We start from the raw sequence: 13,913 nt of genomic DNA, 5'->3' as shown, positions 1-13,913 counted from the left end.
TGACTTTTATTTTGATATTTGAAGTGAGAGTAAAGTAAGGCCAAAAAAGGACTGGAGAGAGAGAGTATGGGAGAGGGAGCTTTCTAGACAGAAAGAAGAATGCATGGAAAGTCTCTAATGCAAAGAAGAGCAAGGTGTGGTCTCAGAATTAATTTGTCTAATGGAAAAATACATTTTCAGTTCAGGAAGAACCTATTAATAAAATGGGATTATCACTTATTAGACTGAGATATAAAAGTATTTAAATTATTTTAATCATTTCCCTGTGTAGCTTTTCAAAACACTTCATAAGAAAGAAAAGAATTTATTCTATTTTTTGGCTCTGGATTTATTGTAGATATCATCCAATAGCCCAATATATCTTGTAAGAATTTGAAATGAGGACATTCAGCAGGATGTGGTGCTTTTCTAGGAGCAGTGTATAAGAGGGAAACCTTTTTACAAAATTTAGTTTGGTGGCTCAGAATTTAAATATATATCTCTGATTGTTTTAAAAGTACGGTGACTTTGAAAGCAAATTCTTTTACAATATCTAATAGCTCTGAAAATTATAACTTAAGTCCAATATCACATTTTATTTAAGTAAATTATGTGAATAACCATTATAAAAGATCTGAATTTATGTTAATAAGCAATGCTGGTTTCATTACATTAGAAAATGCAAGAACCTCCAAAGACCCTTGAAGAATTCTTAAAGTCTCAAAATTGGGTGAGTAGAGCAACCTATTTTATATGCCAATACTTGTTTTTAAAAATATCAGTTATGGAAATGTGCTAGGCTTAGGAAAAGACTTTGAGAATAGAGATTTGAAAAATGCATCTCAATGTGGGAAGTTTATAAATGTTTATTTCCTTTTAGTAGATTCTATTTTGTGGACAAATTCCATCTTGTCAACATTCTATTCTCTTTTTTTATATTTTAAAAATTTGAATCCTATATCCTATCAGAAGAATCACACTGCCATCTCTATATGACTTTGCTAATACTATAATATTTGTCTTAAATATTTATACTTTAAAGAATATATGAGGGAAGTGGACTTGGCCCAGTGGATAGGGCGTCCGTCTACCACATGGGAGTTCTGCGGTTCAAACCCCAGGCCTCCTTGACCTGTGTGGAGCTGGCCCACGCGCAGTGCTGATGCACACAAGGAGTGCCATGCCACACAGGGGTGTCCCCTGCATAGGGGAGCCCCACGCGCAAGGAGTGTGCCCCGTAAGGAGAGCCGCCCAGAGCAAAAGAAATTTCAGCCTGCCCAGGAATGGCGCTGCACACATGGAGAGCTGATGCAGCAAAATAACAGTAACAAAAAGAGACACAGATTCCCATGCCGCTGACAACAGCAGAAGCAGACAAAAAGAGCACGCAGCAAATGGACACAGAGAACAGACAACCGGGGTGGACGGGGAAGGGGAGAGAAATAAGTAAAATAAATCTTAAAATAGAAACAAAGAATATTTGACAGTTATGGTGACTTAACTCATTTATCCATGCATCACAGACAAGATTCACAAGTAATTTGTAGTAGTATTCTATCAGTGTTCCTGGATTGTTGAATCAAAGTCAAATATTCAAAATGTGTTTTCATGTTGTAAGCTCCATTTGTCATTGTTATCTATAACTAAAGACTTCTGGAGTTATTTGGCTATGCAGGAGTTTTCCCTTGAGTTCATGTACTTGCAGGTCTGAAGGTCAGGTTTGTTTTGCATTGAGTTTAAGTAAAGGCTTGGAAAAGACATCAATGTAGAAGGGAGAGAAAAGGAGACCTTTTCTTTTTTATGAGACATGTATATATGTGTATTTTTAGTGGATTGGAATTGAACTAATTTGCATCTACTTATACGTATGTTTGAATATATACAGAAATTGCTATGACTCAACTACTGACAATGTGATTTCAGAAATACTTATTTTTAAAAATCTATTTTATGTTGTTATATTTGTTTAAATAAATTTTTTTTCTCCCTTCAATGTTCTGGGAAAGGATTGAGTTCTCTTTAGGAACAAACAGAAAATGAAAACATTCCTAATTCACAAAAATTTATTTCAGTCACTGTTCAGAACCAAATATTCTGAAGTAGTTTTAGGATAAGCTTTTTACAACTATATTTTGAGTTAAATAATGATGGAAATGTTGGAAATGTCCTGTAGCCTAATGACAATATTTGAGGTCTTTTTTTTAATATCAAGGGCAAAAGATTACAGTTAAAATTAAGCCAAACTCAACAATTATGGAGGCCTTTGGTCCAAGACATCATACATGTTTGAGGACCTTCACTTTCAGATGAAAAAAATTAATTATTTAAAGTGTAAAATACATAATTCTGTTTAATTTGTGAATGATACTGGTGAAATAAAGATCAGAGTTTATTCCAGCCTGTCACCAAAGTCAAATCAAAATCACAACACGTCTTTTTAATGGTATGTTAGTAGCACCACATTTGTATGCAAAGGACAACAGCTGTATTTTATAGCCTTCAATTTTTATCACATAGCATTTGATAAAACTGCATATCCAGTTATACCATATTTATTATTTACATACTTATGCCATTTTTCACTTACAGTTTTATCTGTGGATCTTTTCTTATTGCCTGGATTTCCCCAAACGGAAGACCCCTGCCCTCATGTAGCTGCCATTCTTTTAGAAATTAGGTATATAATAAATGAATAAAACAAAATGAATAACGCAAAAGAGAAAGTGAAAATATATCCTAGATATCTTTTGACTTCCTGGAAAGCCTATCTATTTCATTTTCTTCTTTACTTCTAAAATATAAAGTAAGAGGTAAATACCTGCATAGTAGTGTAGTAGTTAAGAATAGAGGCTCTACTGTCAGGTTGCCTGGGTTCAACTCCCAGCTCTCTTACCCACTAGCATTTAGAACAGTTCCTGGCATCTAAATACTCACTAAATGTTAGCTGTGGGTTTCTCTTTACCTTGTACTTTAGCCTTCCTCTAAAGCCTTTACTTTTCAGCCAGTTCCTACCATTTCTATTATCTTTCCCTTCTCCCTATCTCTTGTTCTGTGTCCCTTGGCTGCTAATTGACTATCTGCTTTCCTTTCCTAAGTCTGCTACAAAGTTTATTTTTCAGATGATATTATATTCAAGGGATGTGAGATTGAAGGCAAAATTTAAAAAATGAAGGGGCAAAAATAAAAAGGATGAGGGTACAAGATTATCACTTGGTATCTATTTAATAACATAGCCACGAAGAATCCAGTAAAAGGATCAGGACTTATTTTAATATTACCTTCTTTGTATTAATAGCTTTGGAACACCAATTCATCCTTTAATTACCTTAGTGTAATATAAGTAATTAGAGAAGATAGAGTATTTTCAGGCTTGCAGAATTTCAGGATACTTTAATCACTTCATAGTACATTTCAGTATCACGGGAACAAGGATTGTGATATCTCAAGTCCAGGATACAGGGTGTGTTTTCATAAAGGTTGATACGTATTGTGAAATCTTTTCCCATTACATTTTGCCTCTCTCCCAAATCCCATAGCATTGGTAACATAAGACCCATAAGAATTGTGTTTTCAGGTGCACGTGTCATTCCAGATCAGTGTGTTTTATATTAACGAATTTTATCCTGTGATCTTATCTTGTGAGATCTTTGTTATTTTTTACCTATGATACCTAGCATTTATTGCTGGAAAACTTTCCCAGATGGTTATGTGTATCATTTAAGATATATGTTTGTAAGATTTGGGAGAAGGTGCTTACATATCCAAGTAATTTTTTTTTTCCTAATGGCTGAGAGGGCTAGATCCCTCTGGGGAAGATTTCCAGCATTAAAAGCTAGGTATTATTCAGGTACCTGTTAATCATTAGAAAACACAAATCATAAATAAGGACGTGTATGATGATTTTTAGAAGCTATTAAAGGAATAAAAAAGAGAAGCAGAATATAGACTGAAATTCCTAATCTGCAGATTTCAGATTTCTTCTTATTTAGCTGTATCTTCAGTATATCTTTCCCCAATTCCATTGAAGAGTTTCATCCTATTCAAGTCTCCTAAGACTCCAGAAAATATTCTGTCACTCATAAACTTTTGGTCATTTTTTGGATAACTTCCTTTGTTTTGCTATTATTTGGTTATATTGAAAGTATAATCTTGTACATAGTTTTACAAATATTATAATGTTGTGATTCCCCTCTACTCCCCTCCCTTCCACTCCCTGAACAAGGTAGTCCTAAAGCCATTCAGTGGGGTAAAACAATGTGGGTGTTCATGTCTGGAGAGAGGAGCACAATGGCCTAGAGTAGGCTGTCTAAACCCAACCTTAGTAAGGATGGTATCCTTGTTACACCACAGGATGTCAGAGTCTGATGTGATAAGGAAGGTATCCACATGTGATGGTATAGGGGAGAGGTGAGTTGTGGCCTTGTGTGGGAAGTCAGAGCCCAAGTGGGGGTGTAGGGTGTCTCTTCAGATTGGGCAACTTCGCCTGGGGTGTTGGAGCCTAAGAAGGATGAGAAGGGCATCTACACAAGGGGCAGGGTAGCAGTGGAGATGAGAGATAGGTTGCATAAAAGAAGTGATCAAATAAGTAAATATATTAAAGATAATGGGGGAAGCAATGTGGCTCAACTGATATAGCATCCGCCTACCATATAGGAGGTCCAGTTTTCACTACCCATGTGGTGAGCTGGCCCATGCACAGTGCGGCCGGGTGCAAGGAGTGACATGCCACGCAGGGGTGTCCCCTGTGTAGGGGAGCCCCATGTGCAAGCAGTGCGCCCTGCGCAAAGACAACGCAGCCATCCCAGGAATGGTGCTGCGCACATGGAGAGCTGATGCAGCAAGATTACACAACTAAAAAAGAGACACAGACCCCCAGTGCCACTGACAAGAATGCAAACGGACACAGAAGAACACACAACAAATGAGCACAGAGAGCAGACAATGGGGGGGCGGTTAATCTTTAAAAATAAATAAAGATATTGGAAGCTAGTTTTTATGCTGCTGGAGATTGAGATGGTAATTATAATATGGAAAGAGAGGAAACTACCATGTTTGAAATTAGAATTATAGTATCAGTATGACTCATGGTTTTAGATACATATAAAATATATAAATATAGATATAGGTATAGGTTCATAGAAAAATGTACCTCCAAATCTTAGTTTCTAAAGACCATTTTTCCACTAAAATGAACAAGAATTTATTGAAGAAATGGCTGATTCCAGGACTGGGACAGGAAATATACAAGATGAGCCTTGGAGCACCTGGCTATTGCTAGAAAGCAAGGAAATAGTCAGAGAATATGGGGGTATCAAAAAGACAAAAAGACAACCTGAAATGGCTCCCAGTGTCCAAATTGGGAATATTTTGTGCATCAGAATAAGTGATAATAGTACCAGATTATAAACCACTGAATAAAATAGGAAACTATAGATCCATACTAATATAAATAAAAATTAATAAATTGAAAATTTGAAAGGAAACAGAATATTTACAGTTTCAAAATAACTCTGCCTACAAAATATTTATTAATTACAAAGAGATAAAAGTAATTTTTCAGTGGAAAAGTCTAGCAAACAGCACCTTAATCAGGCGATCAAAGTTAACTTTGTTAATAATGGGTCAAATTTAAATTGTGTACCACAAGATAGAATACAATGAGAAGAACACAGAATCACTAGTATGATATTCCTGACCCCCAAAATATATAACCTGAATTTAATATTCAGAAAATGTTACATATCCAGTTGAGGAACATTCTACAAAACAACTGGCCTGTGATCCTCTGAAGTGTGAACATCATAAAAGTCAAGAAAACACTGAGAAACTGTTGTAGACTGAAGGGGATTAAAGAGAATAACACTTAAATGCAATATGTGATTCTGAACTACATCCTTTTGCTATAAAGGGCATTATTGATTTAAGATGGAACTTGAATAGAATTTGAAGATTAGATAGCATCAATGCTAATTTCTTGATTCTAATGGCTATATTGTGGTTATAAAGGAGAATGTTTTTGGTTTTAGGAAATACATGCTAAAGTGTTAAAGGGTGATTGAACATCAAGTAGGCAGCTTATTCTTATAAAGCACTTAAAACTTTTGCAAAGTTTGTGATTTTTTCAAAATTTTAAGAAACAATAAATCTGTGAAATAAAACCTCAATTTTAGCTCATTGGGTTTGAACTCTACTCTTTAAATTCATTGAAAATGATTTAAATTGTATTCTCTTTCATATTTATGTAGGATTATTGGCCAAGGGAAATCCATTTGGATTTTGATGCTAAATGGGAATATATTCTGAAAAAATGTAAAGAAGATTGTTCATTTATGTCAATTTATACACATCTATGGGTAAATGTTCCTCGAGTATATGATTCAGCCATTACCATGGACTCAAGATTAAAGGAATGTTCATTTCTTTTGGAAAACCATGCCTCCAGATTATTTCAGTGGGACAACATGATTTCCAGGACAGGTAAACCTTATTATTATTATTTTTTACTGGCAAAGGGGAATTATGATTTCAGATGGAATTAAGGGTGCTAAGCAGCTGACCTTAAGATAGGCTTTTTGCCTTAAATTTAGCATTCTCTGATATTAAAAGTATGTTTCCTGGTTTCTTTATATGAGTAATGTATGTGTGTCTGTCTGACTCTGTGTATTCTCATAAAATATTATAAAATATCTTAAATATCTTTTTAAAATATCTTAAAACAAGAATATAAGAATAAATTTGTTCTGTTTTAAACCTTTTCATTTCAAAATGGTCCAATACAAATTTTTAGTTCAACATGTGGATTCCAGTAGAGTGCTACTAGGTGCTAATGTGTTTGGTTTTTTGTTTGTTCACCCCTGAATTGCTTAGATTTTAATGGCTGTAAGGCTCTAGTTGTCCTTGGGATAAATTTTTTTGAACATTGAGAGCATTTCATTATTAGAGTACACCAAGTCCTTGGAGATGAGGGATGGTTCTTTCCTGCCAGGACTTTTGGCTTTTATATCTGATCATAGACTTCCTGCATTTGCCTTGTAGATTAGAGATTCAACTAGACTTGGGACTGTGTCCTTCACAGATCCCTTGAATCATACCTCAGAGTGGGCAGAAGAGACCCTCAACTTCTTTGTCATCACTCTCAGTTACATTCAATTACATTCAGTTTCATTCAGGTACATTCAGTTTCATTCTGAGAGTTGAGGCAGTTGTAAAATCAAAATGCAAGCAAAAAGTAAGGTTATGTTTTTCTGAGGCAACATCCCAAGGAGGAGATTTGGGGGCAAAAATTAAAAACAAGTGTATGTAGTGAACAACTATTATTTTTAGGTCTGCCAATCCTCTTGAATAGGCATTCTCCAATTGGGGAAATTCTCTCATAATGAGTTATGCTTTCCCAACCTATATATGTTGACCCTCTGGCAGCTAAGATTCAGGCATTTGATCTGGGTTCATTTGGTCAGATTCACACAGGAGACTGTGATTTGGATGTGGAATGAGCTCTGTGTGAAACTTGAATTTTTGACTGGGGAGGTAACAAGAGTCATGGCATTTGGAGGCAACAGTGGCCGCGAATGTGCTTCCCAGTGAGTACAAGTCACGTTCCTACTGCACAAATAATATTGTGTGGCAGTGAAGATAGCAGTTTCCACTAATATATAGAGGGCAACAATAGCAGTTTTTTGTTGTTGTTTTGTTTTTTCATCTAGTCCTCTCTATGATGTAGTTTTGGGTATTTCCTGGAGGCTTGGCCTCTATCCTGGTGTTTCAACTTTCCCATAATTTGAGGAGCTACCCAGCACCTTTGCATAAAATTCTTTCAGCTTATCCATTTGCAACTAAGAATCCTGTATACTATTCAAAGATGTAAAAGAGTTTAGAACTCCTTATAGATAGCTTTCTTTTATACCCCAGAATAATTAATCTAAGACCATTTAGCTATTACAGGTGTTTTTACTAGGTATGTCCAAATCCCCAAGGCACAGTAGAAGTTAATATGCCGCTTACAGTTAGAGCACAAAACCATAATTTAGGGTCCTCAGGCTTGAAATAGAAAGCTAGCAATATAAAGCATCAGAAGACACCCAAAATTCATTCTGTGGTAGAAAGTGGTTGCTATATCCAATTTCTAAAGGAAATAATAAGATGGCGGGGGGGGGGGAGCGGGGGGGAAGTCCAGCATCATTGGAGCAAAGTTGGTGTTTCTGCTCAGCAGTGTTTGCAGTGGTGTTCTCATGGAACCTATGCTGTGGTGTGATTTCGATTATTGCTCCTGGATGCATAGACTGCCAGATCCTCTGAACTTTCTGAAAATCCCATACCCTTTTCTTTTTAAATTAGTGGGAATTTTCTATTACTTCCAACTAAAACCCCTTCCAAATACAAGAGGGATGTACCTTAAATTTTAAAAGATAATGCCAAATTGCTTTTTTAAAAGTTGCATAAGCTTATAATTCTATTAATAGTTTATGAATACCTGTTTCCCTACTAACAAATACTGGTTTTATCAATTGTGCCAGTTATTAAGCTAATGATCTCTCAGCTCCAAACCTACTCTTCTCTATTCTGCTTTGTGATGCTTGAGGTTGGGACTCTGCAAACTACCCTTTTCCTTTGTTAACTGTATCCTGTAAGGTCTTGCCAATAGTTAGCAATAGAGGGTAACTGGAAGACAGGAAGAGAGTAGAAATTTATTCCTTCCAAATTTGTTTGCTTTTCCCATCAGAATTTAGCAATAACCTTTCATTTTGGCCACAGTAGTTGGTCCAGTCTCAAGCTTATTTTTTAGCAGTTCCAGAAACAACCTCACTTGCCACCAAAGTACTATCATCCTCCAACAGAATCTCCCCTCATTAGAGGTCTGAACCTCAGTTCCTCTGTGCTGTCTCATCCAGCTCCTAAAATATCAATACCAGTTGAGGATCCCCTCCTGGGAGATCTGAGTCTTAGCTCCATCAAGTCTTCTAAGTTCCAATAACTCCTATCTCTCCCTTGTTCCCCTACCACTGGGGGGAGTTAGCTGCTTCATGTAGTTACTATTTCTGTGTAACTGCAATGTCCCCTTTTCAATTATCAGTTTTCTAATATTGTTTTACCAATTCCATACATTTAGTTGTCTCTGTTGAAATGACTGGTGAGCTTTTGATTTAATCGCTAAACCCTGACCCATCAATGTTTTTAATCTCTGCCAAACTAAGAGATAATTTTATTTTATTGTTATTATAACAATTAGCTCTTTTTTGCTTAGGTGATAAACATATTTTCTGTAATTTATTTGCAATGTTATTCTGTGAATTATGTTTATATATCCTTGTCCATTCTTTTTTCTTGAGTTGTTTCTTTTATTGATTTAAAAGTAATCTTTGTGTTTTATTGGTCTACTTAACCTCTAGTATCTTACCTGCTTCTTAAGCTTCTAGATCTCTAAATATTTTTGGGTGGCTATGATGTTGATACAGGAAACTGTTGCTTTGGTGTATTTCATGGGGAAGAGAAAAATCAGAAGCTTTAATACAGGGCATGCAAAATTAAAAGAGCACTCAAAAAAGAATATATCGGTTTGAAATATTTGAAAAATATTTCTGAAGAGTCTTTAATTTGGACCTACTTCGAAGAACTCGGGGTTAACTTAAATGTTACCTCTTCTATGAAGACTTATTTGGTCTCCCAAGGTGCTATCAATCTTTCCTTCTCCCTTATTCCTATAGTACATCCGTGAATACATTATACTTAAATAATTAGGTACATGTTTTTATTGTTGCTCCTTCAAGAATGGAATCAAGTCCTATTAATATTTGTATTCCCAAGGCCTTACATAATGCTTGGCCTAATCCTTGATGGATATTAGCCACTAAATAAATGAAATTAGTGTTCAGTATTGAATAACTGAGTGAGTGAAAGGCATATCTAGAAGTAGCAATGATTTTTATTTTTCAGTATTTATACAACATTTTTCTTGTATAATTCTATTGATTACCACTTCCACATAGTTTGAAATACCAGTAGTGATTTCTATGTATTAAATAATTTTGATTATTTATTTAGATATTTAATATTCTCTTTTGGGGCTTCAATTTTTCAAAATCTTAGACATCTTTAAAACACTAATATTAAATTCACTAATACTTTAAAATTTTCTTATTGAATTTTTAATAATTTTGTATTTTAAAATATTTTTTCTAAATTGTACAAGCTATTTATACCTAACATCTTTCTGTAAAAGAATAAAATAAGCAGAGCAAAATGTGACTGTCTGCCTCCATACCTTCCTACTGCTCTAAAAAAATAATGGTTTTTATGCACACACATATATATGTATAAATTGTCCTCAAAATGTAATGTCACAGCTTGGATTCAAGTCTAAGTTATATGACAAATGACTCCAAAGCCCCCATAGTCTTTTATGGGGCCATGATACACAGTTCTGTACTTTACTGAATTTCATATGACCATGAAACAACCAAATATAAGTGGCTAAGCTATTTGAAAAATGTGGACTCAGTCAGTGGGTAGGGACTAAGGTAAAATTTTAGGTAGAGGTGTTAAGTACCACAGACACGTTAGTTGGAACATGACATTTCAGGAAAAAAATATGTTGATTAGTATTATTTCCAGTTATTCTTTAAATTACTATGTGTATCTAATATTATGCTTATCAAAATAGCTAATTAACTTCATTTAATAGATTTTATATAATTTCTTTAAAGTTTTTAAGTGTTTATTTTTGAAGGATATACATGGGTATGTTGTGAATTCTCATTTTTTTAAAGGTTGTTATGGATATTCAGATAAACATAAAGCATTTCTGAAGAAGAGCTATAGGAAAAAGAAAATAATGGTATGATATTTATATTTTCATCTTCCTTGAAATATTATATTTTCACAGAATATAGAATCACTTTAATTCCACAGATAAGCACTAGTAATATATTTTTAATTTCCTTTTGGTTTTTTAATCAATTATCCATCCATCTATCTATATCTATCATCTGTCTATATCTAGTCTATTGATCTAATCTCTAATTCTGTGTTTTTAAAATAGCTAGGCTCATGTACTTTTTTTCTCATTACTTATTAGGTACAGGTCCCTTATCCACTTCCTTTAAAAAAATAATTAACAGTTCTAATGATCTTTAGAACTAATTTGTCAATTTTTAAAAAATATTTTTAAGATTTTGTTTATAGTTATTAATATAATGTATTTTTGAATTACTTTCAGATACTAAGCTCTTTTCAAAAATACATTCTAAATGTATATAATATTAAACTATCTCATGTCACCAGTAGTCCAGCCACCTCATTTAATGTTATTTTTTAAATTTCAAAGTAACTTTTATTATTTTTTCTGATTATTAAAGACTAAGCTAATCATTTTAGAAAATTAAAAGAAATAGATGAGCACAAATGATAAAGGATAACAATCCTGATTGTTTTGTTTATAGATAAATTGCATGTATATCTCACTCGATAATTGTCATTTTTACATCATTTTAAACTTTTTAGAAAACTCAATTAAATTATAATATTTTTTCTAATTCATTAACTGGTTTAGAAAAGGAGAGAATAAGTCCATTGTGATGACAGCAGAAGCTACTTTTATCCTTTAATCTATAAATGTGGCAGAGTACATTGATAGCTTTTCAGAAGTTGAACTATCCTTATATTCTCTGGATATACTTTTTGTTCATTATGTAATTTTTAATACATTAGATTTCATTTGCTGTTGTTTTATTTGGATTTTTGCATCTATGTTTGATAAGATATGATTATCTTTTCCTGTATTATCTTCGGTTTTAGTATCAAAATAATACTAACCTCGGAAAATGAGTTAGCTTCATCTTTTTTTCTAGTCTCTAAACAGTTTGCTGAATATAGGAATATCATTTGTTCTTTGAGAGTTAGGTAAAACTTACCTGTAAACCTTTACTGATTTATTTATTGTAAAGTGGAATGGGTAGGTTGATAGAAAAACTTTGGAAATTAACTAATTTCTTATATATCAGCTTGGGTGGACTTAAATGTAACATTGAATGAAACAAAGTAAAGTTACCGAGTAGTATGTATAGTTGATACCATTTCTTTACATTTTAAGAACTCTCAAAAATCTTTATATTTTTCACATATTTGTATGTCTGTCTCTCTATCTATATCTTTATATGTAGAATTATTTTTAATGGAATGGAAGGTTTGCAAACCACACAAATGATAGTGACTAATTCAAGAAAGGGAAACACAGGAATTGAACTAAAGACTGTGGTAAAAGAAAGCTAAACTTCCTATTTTGTTATATACATACTTCATATTTTATTTTAAAAATATAGTCTTGAGGCAAATTCTAAAATATCAGCAATCATCCATGAGAACACTGGTAGTATCATATTATTCACTGTAATTTTCTATATATTTTTTAATTTTCAAAAGAATTTTTAAAATTCTGACCATTGGATTTTTTTTTTTTTTTGAAGAAGTGATTTCCCATTATTTTCTATTAAATACGTTGTCCACTGTAAATTTTCTAGAAATCCCCCAAGGGGTTTCTTCCTCTTTTTTTTTTCCATATCAAACATACAATTTATTACATTGCTAGAGTAACAATAGTTCTATAGTAGAATACCAGTAAATCCACTCTAATCCATATTTTACTGCTCCATCCTGAGGACCCTGGGATGGCCATTTCCACTCCACCTCTAAATTGGGAGGGGACTTAGATCCCATATGGCTGATGGATGGGATTCTCCTGCTTGCAGTTGTAGACTCTCTCAGTTCCCTGGTGTGGTGGTTGACCATCCTTACCTCCCTGTTAGCTGACCTGGGTAAATCCAACAAACCAGAAAGTAGGTGTTACAACTCTGCTGAAGCTCAGGGCCCTACTGGCACATGGACAGTCCAGAGATTCAAGTCTCCTGAGCATACACCGACCCCAGCACCAACCATAGGTTCAGTAAAAGTGACAGAAGAAGCATGTGTAGAGAGGTCACATCTGAGTCTAACTCCATCACACTTAGGAGCACAAATTCCAAAGAAGGGCTCACTGGCAAGGCACTGAACTCCAGAGCCATCTGCCATGGGTGTCTCCATAGCCCTCAGGAGCACCCCTACCTGGGGGACTGTCTACTTTGGCTTGACCATTGGATTTTATCAGATGCCTTTTCAGGATCTATTGAAATGAACTTCAGGTGAATTATTCTAACATGTTTTAGAAATTATTCTTATTCTGGAATATGTTTTCTTGGAATTTTTTGATCAGGATTGATCCAAGAGCAGTCCTTAATAAGCATTCTGAACACTAAACTTTGCCTCAGGTCTATTAACCACATAACCCAAACTGCAATAAGTAGTTTTTTTTATATTTATTTTTAGTCCTGATTTCTTTTTGTTTTGTTTGCTTATATACCTGACTCCTCTCTTGACTATGACTAATTTGAGGGAAAGGACTGTCTTTGTATTCCAAGCATTTATCAGAGCATTTAGGCCTCAGTGGGACATAATTATTTATATAAGTTAGGTAACTGAACACGTTTATGAAATATAAAAACATTCCTTAATTTAATATTTTAAAGATTTCTTTTTAAATGTTTTCCAGCTTTCAGATGAAATGGAGACAAAGAAGAATATAGAGGTATTTAAAATTTCTGTTCTGTCAGATTGTGTATCAAAGGTATTGCTGGGTAAAAGGTATCTCCTGAGTGAAAAACAAAGCTGCAATAATATAGATGTAGATATAGACAGGGACCCCAGGGGAGAGAGACTTGGGAACAAGTATGGAAGCTTTTTTTTTTCTTTCTGCCTAGTATATTTCTTTCTGTGTAGTCTTGCTGAAATTCTTGATCATTTTATTATAGGTCAACTTTAGTTCTCAAGTGTGACTTTGTTTTGTTTTTGGGTTTGGTGTGTGAATAAACCAGGTTCCTTAATTTCAGAGAAGCAGGAAATCTGAAGAT

General features: G+C 34.1%; 1 protein-coding gene across 1 annotated transcript in view; it reads left to right on the top strand.

Moving 5' to 3' along the window:
* Nucleotides 1-13,913, top strand: part of FAM227B (family with sequence similarity 227 member B) — a 276,142-nt gene that overhangs the window by 9,996 nt on the left and 252,233 nt on the right. The window contains exons 3-6 of the mRNA XM_058294176.2: nt 656-709; nt 6,225-6,456; nt 10,743-10,810; nt 13,556-13,591. Of these exons, the coding sequence (XP_058150159.1) occupies nt 656-709; nt 6,225-6,456; nt 10,743-10,810; nt 13,556-13,591 (390 nt within the window). The remainder of the gene's footprint in view (nt 1-655; nt 710-6,224; nt 6,457-10,742; nt 10,811-13,555; nt 13,592-13,913) is intronic.

Source organism: Dasypus novemcinctus, chromosome 3, assembly GCF_030445035.2.
Source record: "Dasypus novemcinctus isolate mDasNov1 chromosome 3, mDasNov1.1.hap2, whole genome shotgun sequence".
NCBI lineage: Eukaryota > Metazoa > Chordata > Mammalia > Cingulata > Dasypodidae > Dasypus > Dasypus novemcinctus.
Note: the sequence above shows the minus strand (reverse complement) of the source record. Positions and strands in the feature narration are given on the sequence as shown.